Genomic DNA, 14,936 nt, shown 5'->3' on the forward strand with positions numbered 1-14,936 from the left:
ATTAGATTTATAATCTAAAAATTTGGACGTTATATAATTATTACAAGATACTTATATGTATGTTATGTTACAGGAATCTTTAGCAAAAGAAGAGAAAAAGAAGAAGAAAAAGAAAAAGAAGGATAAAGATCAAGAACTTATGTCAAGTTAGATCGATATTCAAAAAAAGAAAAATTTTTAGATTAAACTGTTACATAGAAAAATGTACAGTTATTTTTTTATTGAATTATACATTCTGCTATATGTTACGAGAGAATGTTCCAGTTTTATATATATACTATTTTCTTGACTTTATAAATGTATGTATTCCGAAAATTTGTATTCCGAATCTAAAGGAATACAAACTATTCTGCGATTCTTTAATTTACATTTCCTAATGTTTTTCATATGTTATCTATCACATATCTTTTTTCTCAAATGCAAATATATATGTCTAGTATTCTAACTTATAATCTGAGTTTCGATAAGTTACGTTCAAAGAATTTATACTGTGTACATATGTTTTTATCATGCGAAGACAAGAATCATGTATAGAGTATTTATGTAACTAATGCATTTTTTATGTTTTCTCTCTCGCAATATGTGAATCTATATCCATCATTATATTAGGAATATAATTAATGATATAGATTATACATTGTATTCATAGATGTCTCAGTATCAATAATACCATAATAGATTATAAAATATCTTATTTTCTATGATTTCTTTTTATCATATTGTACTTATTCCGTATCAGATATCAGAATTATTGTGTACTTCATCTTTTGTCTATTAAACATGTTATAACAATGTTTAGTATCAATTTGATTATATCAAAATTTTATAAAGAAAACATTTTTTTTTATAAAAACATGATAAGAATGTGTCCATATATTAATTCGTATTTTTGCTGGATTATGTCCATTTCGGAAAATAACAAAACGTTATATTTCTATTTTAAAAAGATGTATATTTCCTTTAAATATCATATTGCAAGTGATGTATTGGAAAACAGTTATTTGAATACAACCGTATCGAGCATGGCTCCCAAGCATTGAACAATATTTGTAGCCATTAATGTGTCGACCTTCTCTTCTAGATGCCGTTTCGGATCTTGCTTGCCCACATTCTTTATCGCTAATTGCTCTGGTGTCATCTTTTCTTCTTCTTCCAAGGCCTGTGAAAATAAATTTCTGTCGTTATTATGATAAAAGACACTTAATATATCCAATATACATACTATACAAAAGTATGTAATAAAGCTTTTAACTGCGCCTGCTGTGCAATGTTTCACCTTATTATAATTCTTCGCAAGTTCAAGCATCTCGGAAACAATATTCTCATTGAGTCGACTATGCTCTGAATATTCGGCAAGAGTAAGACCATCCATCCATGTTTTTTTATGAAGATTCAGCAGCATCTTTTGTTCCAGTTCGTTCTTGCGATAATTAATACTAATACTGTAATAATGCCGATTCAGTCCGTGTATCAACGCTTGAACAGACGGCTTCTGTAGGTGACCTAAATTCGATGTCGTTTGTCTGGGTTCTTGTCCTAAAACCTGCAATCGGTACGGAGTCATAATTGGAAAATATATTGTTGTCACAAATGTACTTACCATCATGTTTGGATTTATTAGTCTAAATGCATCGATAACAACTTTTCCTTTCACTGATTGTATAGGATCAATGACAACAGCTACCGCTCTTTCACTAAGAGCCTCGAAGGACTGTTGTGTATTAATGTCTACTCCAGACAGCCAGCATCCAAATCCTGGATGGGAATGATACCAGCCAACCACCATTTCTGGCCGACCAGTTTGTTTTAGCATGTCCAACATCTTTGCTTGGAACACTGGATCTACCGCTTCTACACTAACACCCTAAGAAAACATAAAAATAATAAATAACATATACAAAAGTACTTTATCAATTTTCTCATTTGTATCTTAACATTTACCGTTCCTGTTTGCGGCATAGCAAAGACGTCGATAACGCGAACAGTATAATCATCAACAAATTCACCCAACATCAAACCCATCACTTCCATCGGTACTCCGGCACGGCCATGCTTAAGCATTTTCAGGAGAGCCAAGGACGATATGTACACCTATAATAATGCAAAAAAATAAGACAACATGAAAGGAATAAAAAACACAATGCTCTGAATGATAGGTACCTGCTCAGCTGTATCCACAACGGGTGCGTCAGAGGGTGGTGGCCCTTGATTTAGGCCTGGCATTCCACCACCTAATCGCAACAGTCTGTCCATTCTTATGTGTTATTCAAATTCTACACCCTGCAAATATTTGAAACACATTATACAGCACGAAACCTTTGGAAATCTGGTATGTCATATGTTATATTGTATGTACGTACAAGCTAACATTTAGAGGTTAGGAAAAGAACGCTATGTGGATTTTCTGTTATTCCTTGACGATATACAATTCAAAAGTGATGCGCGACTCTTATCAGATTAAGATATAAGTTGTTCTTACGACAGTTCTTGTCTTCAGCAACAGAATTTTCCCGTTATTGCGATAAACCGAACGAGCATTCCTTCTTCGAAGTTATTTGGAGTCACCGATGACAAGTTTCAAATGTGCACAATCACGAGCGCAGTCTGCTGGTTGCTCCAAGTGTGCCCAGTGTTGCAAGACGGCGGGACAAAAACAGGACTGTCAAATCGTATATTACATTTTGTCATATATTTTAATATTATGTATGCATTATATTATATTTTATTATATATATTATATTATATTATATATATATTATATTATATTATATATATTGTATTATATTACATATTACTGTGTATTATATTTTATTCTAGATTTTTGTTTTATTTTTTTTTTAAATCGTTTATTGTTTCTCTTGGTCCTCTCGACTCACAAGAAACTCGCATGGAAATGCATGCTATTCTTTTCCCGCGATTTTGAGCTTTTATTTTTTTTACGCATTAAAAGTAAAAAATAAAAATAAAAATTCTTTCCCAAGAAAAATCGACTTTTCTTTTTCTAAGTAATCAATAAACTGATAAAAGATATAAAAAGTTAAACTTTATTTAAAATATTATTTTATAACTTTTATCGTAAAGGTTTCGAAAACATTTACTAAAGAAACAAGCGAAAATGTCTTTTGTTATATTTAAGTACGAATCTGTCATGACAGAGAGAGAAAGAGTCACGTGATTTGATACACGTGTGATGAACGCGGATAAGTGATGGAAGTGAAAAATCTTTTAATGTAGTGCACCCATATAAAGATATTTTTATCTGCTCCAAAAGCTCCGACAGCATGAAAGAGGATTACTCAGTGTTTTCGTCGAAATTTAGCGGGGGACCGAAGGGACTAGGTAATCTTTTTATTGCGTTTTTCGCGGCATGAAGTGGGGAAATAACTTTGTTGCCGGTTGCGGAATATCGAGAACTGTTGATAACAGGTTAGAGTTTTTAATCCCGACAGAGAGAGTTAAGCGCAACCGGCGACGGTATCTTTATACTCTTCGTATTCGAAGTCTGAAATTTGCTGACAATAAAAAAATAAGTATTTCTTATTCAGCAATTCACATATTCACTGGAGTCTCATGATCTCTCCTTCTTTCGGAATGTCAAAATATTTTATGTTTATTTCATATTTATTTTAGGTGATCCTAACGATAAAAGTTTAAGGAAGGTAGAGAAAGATGTGTTGATACCCAAGTTGATGCGAGAGAAAACCAAATCCGAAAAGTGTGTCAACGAGGTCAAAGGTAATTTATCTGGATAAATTTATCTGAATAAATTATTTGAGTGCATTCCTAAAGCGCATTATTTGTTGTCATGACTGTAGGATTTTGTTTAAGACTTTTGAACCTGGAAGGGAGGGTATAGTCAAATAATATGGATTATTGGGCTTGTTTTATTATTTTTAATTAATTACCAGCAAATGAATAAAAAAATTCATATATTTAATTTACTTTATTTTCTTTTAAAATTGATTTTTTTAAATTGGAAAAACTCAAATTTATAGTATTAGCTTGGAGATTTTCAGAAAATCTTTCTATAATATAAGCTTCCAATTCTTTCTTCTTTTTCAAAATTAATTTCTTGTAAATACTTATTAAGCATAGTCTATTTAAACAGATTTAATTATTTTTGTTTTTCAAATTTAATGGTTCCCTCCCCTCATCATAATCAAAATGACAACAAATAATGTTATTTTATTACTTGACTTTGCGCTAGCGAGAGTCAAATGTAGTAAACATCTTCTTTTTCTTAGAATTCCACGATTGTTGTCTCCATTCTGGTCTACTGCATGTCATAAAATGTAGGAAAGAAAATGATAAGATGAAGGCCTGCATGGAAAAATGGTACTATAATCAAGACTTTATTAAAGAATGCACAGAGCAATACCTGGAGGAAAGGAGTGAATTTAGAAAAACTGGTATTCCCAAGAAAAAAAACATTACACTGAAGAGCTCATCAATGTGAACATATAGATAATGAATTGGCAATTGTACAAAAATATTAGCGAGATTGTGTTTTTCACTTAACTTTTTAGATGTAACATCTGTGATTGATCTACCAACAATTCTACAATAAAAAAAGCTTTAAAAATTGCTTAAAGATTGCTTTAATAAAGCTGAAAACGAATTATTGAAAGTTAAAATTATATTGATTTTGATTTTTGCATTGAAGTTGATTTTTACATTGTAATTGTCTACATGGTAAACTGTTTTAAATTGTTGCTTTCTATTGCTTCTACTTGTTGTATGGCAGTGTAAAATAGTATTCTATATATTGTAGTACAATCAAAATATTCTCAACGAGTATATTCCATATAGCACAGAGAGTTCGAAAAGAATTCAGTGATATGTCATCAATTCTGAGCTTATTTTCAGATGCAACAAGAATTTTTTTCAGAAAAAGAATTTTTTTTGCATCTGAATCACTGAACTCTTTGTGCTATATCTGGGATGATAAATATCTAATAATATATTTTGTAGAAACAAAGATCTACAATATCTACAATACAAGATCTACAATATAATAGAATAAAAAAATAGACATTTGATAGAACTGGCACATGTTATCTTAAATAAAAACTTGTTTAAAAAATTGAGTCACGCGAATTTAATTCCCATATTCTTGTAGATTTTTAATTGACTTCGTTTAAATCGCCAATTTCTCGCATATTGTTCAAACTCAAATTTTGTGTTATTACGTACAATTTTTTGCAACATGTTTTAATTTAATCAGCGATTAACTTAGCAAATAATACTTTCAATATTTTAACACGAATATAATCACCAATTTTTGTCGCAAGAAAGAAGAAACTAAGGACGAATTACATTAAATACGTTAAATAAATTAACAATTCTCAAGTCGATTGAAAATTGTCCATGTTTAAGAACGCAATCTGTAGAATATTTCGCGATTAGATTTATTCATTTTATCGACGATTTAATCGGCAGAATTGTTAATTTATTTAACTGTACAATTTGTTCTTATATTCTCTTCTTTCTTCGACAAAAAATGATAATTCTATCTGCATCGCGAGACTGAGAAGTCTAAAATAAGAAGCGCGAGAACGCTTTATTTAGAGGATTTCCGTAATAGAGCCCTCGTTATCATCGCTGCGGTCCACGTGGAGGCTGTAGATTCGTTTTCTCGGGGAGGGAGCATCGGCCGCTGAACGTCTGGCGTACGTTTTTCGTCCGCCGTACGATCAGCATGCAGAGGCGCGTCTCGTCGGTGTCGGTAGCGTCGTCGCGGTGCGTCCTCCCATAAACGAGCGTGGAAGGTGGGGGTGTGTGCTGAATTACGATCTTTCTTGCTGATGTGGAAGTCGCGCGAGTCGTGGCGAGAGAAATCTCATTTTAACTCATCTATCGTTTCTTCATTCCGACGTAAGAAAGACGTCTCGTAAATTCATCTAGCCTCTTGGTTGACGATCTTTCCTTTTTTCTTTCTTCATTGCATCCTTTCCTTTTTTTTCTTCGTCGCGATTGCACGATCTCCGTAGAATGCGAGCGTTCATGTTCCTCCAAATCTTAATCGGTTTCTCCATCCTGACGACGGCGATTCCGAAGCAGGTGATCCCTGACGGCGAGCATCGCATTTTAAACAAGGTTAGAGAAACTGTGTATTATTTTTGATAATTCTCTTTGATTGTTCTCGTATTCTATAATCGATCAAATAAAAAGTCAGTCCTAATATTTGAAGCATTTTTTTTCTATAACAGAAAAGTGAAGTTCTATTGGTACGTAAGATGACATTGCTTTTTTTTTGCAAGGGTGATGTCTCTTCAATTTGATGTTTCTTCAAGATGTTGTATAGATAGCACAAGACATTTTAAAACAGATACTAAATTATTTTTCCAATTTTCTTCATAAAATTGAATAAAATCTTAACTACATTCCATTCCAGCAAACGAGAATGGATTAAAATGTATTGAAATTTTTTTCTATCCATATTTTAAATAGCGAATACTTCTTTTGGATTTAATTGAATTTAATTGGATTGAAAAACTGCATTTCCTATTCAAAACTTTGAATTGAACAGTATTCACAATGTGTGTGTTGTGCACAGAAAAAGCTAATATTATTTTTAGATTGAAAGACATAGAGATATGCTCCATGTAATTCCTAAATGAATAAAAATGCATTCAGGATTGAAAAGCATTTATTTTAACATTCATGAATCAATATTTTTGAAAATCTGAATCGATTTCAATTCATGAAATCCATTCTCATTTGCTGGAATCTTTCTTTTTTAATTCACAAAAATATATTATCTTTATTAAAGATTTCTTCTTGTATTACTTTTATTAATTAGTTATAAGGAATAAAAAAAAACGATTCAAAAACTTATCAAGTGCATTATATTCTAGGATGCAGGCAGTAAAGATCACTATGTTCACTCCCAACACAATCCAGCCTATGACCACGAAGCTTTCCTCGGAGAAGAAGCCAAAACTTTTGATCAGCTGACCCCTGAGGAAAGTACAAGGCGATTGGGGATAATTGTTGATAAAATAGACAAGGATAGCGATGGCTATGTGACGCAAGAGGAACTTAAAGACTGGATAATGTACACACAGCAACGTTACATCAGGGATGATGTGGAGCGTCAGTGGGTATCCCACAATCCGATGGGGAAGGAGAAATTGTCTTGGACGGAATACAAAGACATGGTTTACGGTGATATGGAGGAACAAGAGGTGGAAAAGCGAGAAAGCGACAAAACGGACGAGTCGTTTTCGTATGTCCAAATGTACAAAAGGGACCGCAGGAGATGGACCACTGCGGATCTGGATGGTGATGATGCTCTGACCAAAGAAGAATTCACTGCCTTTCTTCATGCAGAAGATGCGGAGCATATGAAAGACGTGATAGTGTTGGAAACAATGGAGGATATTGATAAAGATCAAGATGGAAAGATATCTCTTGCAGAATATATTGGTAAGGGGAAATTATCATTGCCCTGATGAAAATTTTTCCTAAAATTTTTTATATCAATTAGAACATTTTTCAGAAATATTGAAAAAGTCTGTATATTTTTTAATTTTTTATATATGTATAAATTCTATAACATTCTAAGATTTTTAAGATTTCTCATTCTATAATTTCTGAAAAAATACTTTCAATTTTTTCAGATTTATAAAATTTTATCAGAAGTTATAGAATAAAAAATTTAGAAATCTTATAATATTTTAGAATTCACTTATATGAAGAATTTTAGAAAAGATATGTAGATTTTCAACAATTTTTACTAGTAATATGAAACATGGGTTATTCGAACTGGATATCTTTTGCTAATAATAAACAAAATCAATTATTAAAATCAAACGTATAATTATTGAATTTTCACTAGAATATTGTTCTAAAAGTAGTTTAAACAGTTCTTAAATTTTTAATTTGTCCGTAGGCGATATGTACAGAGGCGAGGAAGGTGAAGAGGAACCAGAATGGGTAAAGAATGAGAAAGAACAATTCTCCTTGTATAGAGACAAAAATGGGGATGGATTCTTGAACGCTGACGAGGTAATTAATCATTCTTTATATCATTGTTGAATAAAAATGTATATTCAAAATATTGAAGAGGATTACATTTTTGATGAATTAATCCGATAAAACTGATTTCGATAAAGAATCCGAATTCCAATTTAAAACAGGTAAAAACGTGGATTATTCCTGCGGAATTTGATCATGCTGAGGCGGAGTCGAGGCATTTGATCTACGAAGCGGACACAGATGCGGATCATAAACTGACGAAAAGCGAGATTTTAGAGAAATATGACATCTTTGTCGGATCACAGGCGACGGACTTCGGCGAGGCATTAGCGAGGCATGATGAATTTTAATGAGACGTAATCTCATAAGAAAGAAATCACTAATGAACAAATTACTTATAATACTTAAATCTACTTAAGATATATAGTTTATCTAAGAAGAAGAATACCTATACTGTAATAAATAGATTTTTATATATTGTGGTATTTACATAATTGATATCGTAGAGAGAGATGCATAAAATATGCTATAATATATCTGCCAAAAATTGTAAATCTCGATTAGTTGTTATAATAAATTTTTTATATCATTGTATTAATTCTTCATTGTTTTCTCCATATATTTTGAGAAGCATTAACTTTTCTCTCTGCGTCAATCTAGTACATAAATAGGCACAAGTGCCATAGTCAATTCTGACTAAATCCGTTCGAAGCGAAATGTAAAGAATATTAATAGCCAAAACAGAAGCTTAAATAATTCACAAAAAGCAAATTTTTACAAAACATTTTAAAAATCAATAGGGTTAATTATCTTTTATCATTTTTACGTTTCCATGCTATCATGCTGTATATTGATAACGATTATCTAGAACATTGTATGATCATGATCGATTTTATCAGATAAGTTTCCAATGTCCCAGCAACGTGATAATCCGCGATATCGATATGTGAATTAACTCTTAAATATGTAAAAATGAAAGAGGTATATTTGGTTGTGCTTTTAACGATTTGCACATACGTATTAGGTAAGTATATTTATTTCTTTTTACAACATTACACGCCTCGATAATGTCTTATAAATGTCGCACGCTAAGAATACCAAATAACAGCGCGTAACTTTCCAAGCCGTTAGCAATATATTGTAATGTTAGCAATATATTTTCATTTAAGTTGGAGTAACCGATCAAAAATGTTAAAATTATTATTTATTAGTTTTCATTCGATATTCAGCCGGTATAAGAATAAATCGCAAGAAACATCTATTTGCATACATACATGCACATATAGAACATTAAGACAATTCGCATTGTATAATTGTTGTGTACATATATGTATATAATTACGTACACATAGCATGTAATTATATATAAAAATTATATATAATGTAAATTATATATAAAAATACAGAGGATAGATTTGACTTTGTATCACATTGTGAATGAGAGAGATGATTCTTCGAGCTAGAATACATATATGAAGAAATCATAAAATATATATATATATATATATATATATATATAAATAATATATATATATAAAGAAATGATGCTACAAAGCTACTTGATAATCTGATTTAATTCACATACGGTTGATTTCATTCTGTTTCAATCGACTCTTCACAATTTATCAACTGTTTTTAATCAACGGTTTTATATTTTCTCAAAATTTCTTATTTTTGTATTTTATATAGCGATAAATATCCAAGCATATTGTTTTCACTTCACATGGCCAGGCCCTTCCCATGCAGAAGTCAACAAGTTAAACTGTGAGGAACATCCATTTACTCCTTGTATAGAGCCATTGATTTTTCGTAAGTGTATAACGTTCGTATTCATTTTCAGCAATAAATTTGATTGTTAAATGAGATTTGATATATTTATACAGACGATAAAAAGCCAAATGTAACTAAACTATGGGAGGATATAAATAAAAATAATAATATACAATACATACAACGAATGCTACCTGGTTACGTTTGCGTAAGCTATACATTTATGTACAATGGCGCAGGTAAATATACTTCATAATGAAAAAATAGAATTGATTTATCAGAATATTATTTATATAGATATAAATATAAACATAAATGTTATTTGCAGTTATGAACATCAGTTATTTCCATGGAAAAGTCACAGAAGACCAAGTTACACCGATCACATCAGGCTGTTATCTCAAACATGTATGTATAATAAACGCGTAATTAACTTCGTTTTTCCTTACAATTATATTCAATGTGAGCATTTGATGACAAAGTACAAGATACTATAATGATACTTTTTTAAATAAATGCTTTTAGACTGAAGGATATACTATTGAAGTATGTGCCTGTAAATCTAAAGATGCCAATATTATGCCCTGCAACTCAACAATAAGAAATAGATATTCAACATTAATTATTTTTGCAATTATAGCCGTATCGCTGTTTATGTATAAAATTTTCGATATTCCCTAACATTTTCGGTTTAATTTATTCCTTTGATATGAATGAAATTGTACAAATTATATTATTATATTTAATATTTATTACAATTTTATGTGCAACATTTTATCAATCAAGCGTATATCTTTTTACAATTTTGTAGAACGCGCATGTATTTAAATTATATACAGAGACAAATAAATCATGTATCACGTAATATATAATGTAATTAAAAAATAAATATTTATGTATATGGAATTACGAGGAAAAAGATAAACTCTGAAATAACAATAACATATATAACAAAATTGACTAAAAATAATTCAATGTTATATTCATTAAAATATAATACGTTTCTTCAGAAGAGAAATAGTTCGTTTCACATATTCAAAGAATACTTGGGCCTTAATATATATTACGTATGGAAGTATTACAAATTAGATTTTCGTACATCATCTTACATTTCAAAGAAATATCCATTATAATAAAGAATACGATAAAGTTACGTATGGCATTTCTAACTGTGTAAAAAATTAGGACTTATTCGCACATTTGAAGCAACGAATTAATTGTAACGTCTTTTTTGCCGTGATTGGCATCATATACCGATTTGATGACTTCCTTGTCAACATTCGGAAACATTTCTGCGATCTGTAAAATATAGGCATTATGTGTATATAATGAAAAAAATATCAAACAAAATTAGAATAGAAGTATATATAAGTACCTGTTTCAACTCGACCTCAGCATTTGGCAAAGAACTTGGTGTAACCGTTGGTGTAACAATAGGCGGAGGTGCTGTATAAACATTGACCGGGGCATATGGCATGCCGAACATGGCTGCAGAAGGAACCATCATTACCGAAGAACCCATGTACGGATGGTTGGTCTATTGCAAATATGTTCAAATGAAACGAAAAGATGAAACTTGATAATAACTCTGGTGAAAATTTTTCTCAGAATTTTTCATATAATTTTTCAGAATTTCTATATAATTTTACAACTTTCTCACATTTTATATGAATTAGAACACTTCTCAAAAAATCTAAATCTTTTCTCAGAATTTTCCATATGTATAAGAATAATTTTATATATATTAATTATAAAATATCATAAAATTTTTAAGATTTTTTGTAACTATAATTTCTGATGAAATGTTATAAAATCTAAAAAATTTAAAAATATATTTTTTAATTATTATATTTAATTATTATATTTTTTTTAATTAATGAGAAATTTCAGAATATTTCAGAATTTACATGTATGAAAAATTCTGAGAGAAGATGTAAATCTTTTCAAATATTTCTGAGTATTTCTGAATAATGTTTCAATTCGTATAAAAATTTTCACTAGGATAAAGAGAGAGAACTGGAAAATAATATTAAAAGTTATGCACAAAAGTTATTGCTTTTGAATTTTAGTGACTCTATTTACTTCGTTTGCTTGATATTATAAATACTGTATAACTTAGTGATAAATGACAAATATATAGTATAATTATTATATTTACCGTGTAACTGAAAACTAAATTGATCATGCCTTCCTGATTATCTCCCTGCTTGCCACTGAGCATATACCAATCTTCGTGTGTTTCTCCCTTCTGAATGACCTGTGGTGGAATCTCTATATGACCCCATGCAATCAATTCATCCATCACAAAAGAACATTCATCATAGATTTCTATATATATCTGGGTAACTCCAGGTGGAAGATTACTGTAATAAAATCAATGTTGTAACATATATTTACATATGTGTATAAACAAAATATACTTTCTCACCAGTGGATTACTTTGTTCCAATGTGGATTTTTTCCACCATTTGAGTCTGTATGTGTCTCAAAAACCGAGTGTCCCACTCGTATCCTCGCGTAAGGATCCATCCTTGTCATTCCATAATTTTTCACTAATTTGGCCTGGAAAAAGTAGTTTCTTATAGCGCAAGATGATACAAATTGTTAAGTCGTTGGTTCAATTTATAACAATACTGGAAATGTCAATCATACAAGAATATCTGAGAATTACCTGAGAAATTGTTATGCTAAGTCTACCAATTCGTGGATCATGAGTCACTGACATATTCCGCATCTGCTGATGCAGAGCTAGAGCAGCTTGCTGATCTGCTGCCTCCTGCTGCAACTGTGCATTACGCTCTTCTATTCTCAAGAAACTATCTGGCAGTGGTCCCACAAAAGCCTAAATATATTGGATTAAGATTCAGTAATTTGACAATAATATAGTATCATTAGATACATTAAATCACATTGCTTTTTACATTTTTTCTCTTTTCAACGTCTGAATATATATTTATGTTTTAAATACAAACATTTTTGTAAATTTCATATGAATGTGTATCTATTATTATATATTTTAAATAAAATTCACAAGAGAAAGGTTTCTGCTAGGCTGACTCATAGCAAAAATTATTAAGCATGTAAATTAAATGCTGAAACATCAACATATCGAGATATATTCTGTTTCATTTACTGCGTAGAAAAATGAAATGCGGATTTATTTTATTTGTCCAGATATTCAAGAATGCAAACAGCATTGTGAAATACTCGTAAGGCTTCCTCAATTATTTCCGTCTAATAAGTGACACAGCCTGTAGCGTACATACCCGTTTTTTCCATTCCTCGTGTTGAGGCCTGTCCGTGTCCATGGTGGAAGAAATTTAAAAAAAAAAGGATACTATCCCCTAGAGGAAAGGATATCTCGATCGCGATCAACGTTCCGCATACAGCTAAAATGCTCCCAAAGTCTGTGCTTCGAAACTTGTCAAATACATCAAATCACGCGAACGTACATTGCACTGACTGTTTGCGACTGTTTACCGATCGACTGCTGATGCGCACGGAACGAGGCCAAACGAGGTGCGATTGGTCATTGCTTGTGTCACAATTTTCATCTGAACTTCTTGCACCGTTCATCTTTCTTCCTTTTCTTTCGAACGTGAAGAGAAAAAGAAGAAAGATAAACGGTGCAAGAGGTCTGTTCTTTTTAGCTAAAGTTCTTGTATGCTTCATGTTTCTTCCTTTTCTCTCCACGTTGGAGAAAAAAAAAGAAAAGATAAATCATGCAACAAGTTCAGTTATTAAAAAAAACAGGCCTATGAAGTTCAACAAGAACGTACAGCCAACGCACACTTGCGCAACAGTAAATCATTCAATCAAATTCCTTTCCAGAATGTGTCGCAAAATATATAAATAAATTAGTATTTTAATTGATACAATTTAAATATTTTATTTAATAAATTAAATTGTTTTAATGTTTACGCGATTAATAGACATTATCGATAGATTTACATATAATTTCCTTATCCACAAGAAGGCATCATGTTGTTTTTTTATATTAAAATAAAATCATAGTCTATATTAGCGATTTACACTTTTCATTTATTTAAACCAAGTTTTAAGTCTGATATATCATCTCTGATATTACTACTTTTATTAAATTAATAAATTAATCATTTCTGTTTCATCTCGATAATTTAATGGTTCAATTTTTCTTTATAAGTCAGTGATTAAAAGAATAAGAGTTAAGGAAATCGATTCATCATATAAAAATTTACAATGTATTTCAATATTTTTCAATTTTATTTTTCACACAAATAAATAAAGTATCTTTAAAGTAATAGATGAAATACATTGCAATATCAAAAGCAATTAGATCTTACATTTTAATAAAATTATAATGAACAAACTGGTTTATCATCTTTATATATATTTTGTTATATATTTTTTATATAATACACATATTTAATAATATTTATATATATTATACTATATATAGTGAATATATGTATATTACATTTACATATTTATGTACTTACATATTTACATACCTAAATTTTTAGATAAAGATAGGATTCGCAGTCTATTCACATGCTATATTTAATATTAAAAGAAATTTTTCATTTTTTAATTAGAAATTATTAAATACAATATTATAACAATATTATATTATATTATAATAATATAAATAAATATATAAGATAAGATACAATTTCGAACAAAATAAGATTTGAATATAATTTTCGAGTTTAAAAGCGTGATCTCTTAACGGAAAAAATATTTTATAGTGATTTCTTGAATCTGCAAAAATATAGAGCACTGCGCCATTCGTATCTAAACAGTATTATATAAAATGTGGTATCATATCTCTTAAATCACTTCTAGTCTCAATTAAAAATTTTTTTGTGATTAATGTTTCATCAAAAAATATTATTTGATACGCAATTCAATTTCAAAATCGTAGGATCAAAAAAGGCGAAAAAAATACTGATTTTACTGTTGACAGCAAAATTTTACATTTATGCCCGTTTCCACCAATGTAGATTAACTTTAATCTCAGTTCAAATTATTCTTCATTTTTTTTTAATTTTTAGGATAAGAAAAAGATGAAGAGTAAGTGGAGCCAAGATTAAATTAATCTATATTGGTAAAAATAGTCCATTACCAATGGACATCATAATAAATACATTTTTTTAATATGATCAATTTAAAAAATTTGATTTTACAATAATTACTTTTTATTATAG

General features: G+C 30.1%; 6 protein-coding genes across 6 annotated transcripts in view; 4 read left to right on the forward strand and 2 right to left on the reverse strand.

Annotated features, from left to right (window-relative positions):
• Window positions 1–151, forward strand: part of LOC105620013 (H/ACA ribonucleoprotein complex subunit 4) — a 2,727-nt gene extending 2,576 nt beyond the window's left edge. Inside the window, exon 7 of the mRNA XM_012201524.1 lies at window positions 74–151. Within this exon, the coding sequence (XP_012056914.1) occupies window positions 74–151 (78 nt within the window). The remainder of the gene's footprint in view (window positions 1–73) is intronic.
• Window positions 152–931: 780 nt separating this feature from the next.
• On the reverse strand, window positions 932–2,253 carry LOC105619909 (26S proteasome non-ATPase regulatory subunit 14). The gene is made up of 5 exons (XM_012201424.1): window positions 2,161–2,253; window positions 1,942–2,091; window positions 1,601–1,864; window positions 1,277–1,543; window positions 932–1,159 (listed from the first exon to the last, which is right to left on the reverse strand). Exons 1-5 carry the CDS (start codon window positions 2,251–2,253, stop codon window positions 998–1,000), a joined length of 936 nt encoding a protein of 311 aa, XP_012056814.1. The 3' UTR covers window positions 932–997.
• A 962-nt stretch (window positions 2,254–3,215) lies between these two features.
• On the forward strand, window positions 3,216–4,456 carry LOC105619910 (COX assembly mitochondrial protein homolog). The gene is made up of 3 exons (XM_012201425.1): window positions 3,216–3,339; window positions 3,631–3,735; window positions 4,245–4,456. Exons 1-3 carry the CDS (start codon window positions 3,282–3,284, stop codon window positions 4,454–4,456), a joined length of 375 nt encoding a protein of 124 aa, XP_012056815.1. The 5' UTR covers window positions 3,216–3,281.
• Window positions 4,457–5,991: 1,535 nt separating this feature from the next.
• Window positions 5,992–8,574, forward strand: LOC105619912 (calumenin-B). The gene is made up of 4 exons (XM_012201427.1): window positions 5,992–6,096; window positions 6,858–7,428; window positions 7,895–8,010; window positions 8,142–8,574. Exons 1-4 carry the CDS (start codon window positions 5,992–5,994, stop codon window positions 8,328–8,330), a joined length of 981 nt encoding a protein of 326 aa, XP_012056817.1. The 3' UTR covers window positions 8,331–8,574.
• A 1,363-nt stretch (window positions 8,575–9,937) lies between these two features.
• On the forward strand, window positions 9,938–10,431 carry LOC105620014. The gene is made up of 3 exons (XM_012201525.1): window positions 9,938–9,989; window positions 10,079–10,158; window positions 10,276–10,431. The coding sequence occupies exons 1-3, from the start codon at window positions 9,938–9,940 to the stop codon at window positions 10,429–10,431; spliced, it is 288 nt and encodes a 95-aa protein (XP_012056915.1).
• A 507-nt stretch (window positions 10,432–10,938) lies between these two features.
• On the reverse strand, window positions 10,939–13,058 carry LOC105619911 (toll-interacting protein-like). Its single transcript, XM_012201426.1, has 6 exons — window positions 13,017–13,058; window positions 12,422–12,592; window positions 12,179–12,312; window positions 11,909–12,113; window positions 11,126–11,287; window positions 10,939–11,049 (listed from the first exon to the last, which is right to left on the reverse strand). Exons 1-6 carry the CDS (start codon window positions 13,056–13,058, stop codon window positions 10,939–10,941), a joined length of 825 nt encoding a protein of 274 aa, XP_012056816.1.
• Between the last annotated feature and the right edge of the window lie 1,878 nt (window positions 13,059–14,936).

The sequence above is a fragment of the Atta cephalotes genome, assembly GCF_000143395.1.
Source record: "Atta cephalotes unplaced genomic scaffold scaffold00023, whole genome shotgun sequence".
NCBI classification, from domain to species: domain Eukaryota; kingdom Metazoa; phylum Arthropoda; class Insecta; order Hymenoptera; family Formicidae; genus Atta; species Atta cephalotes.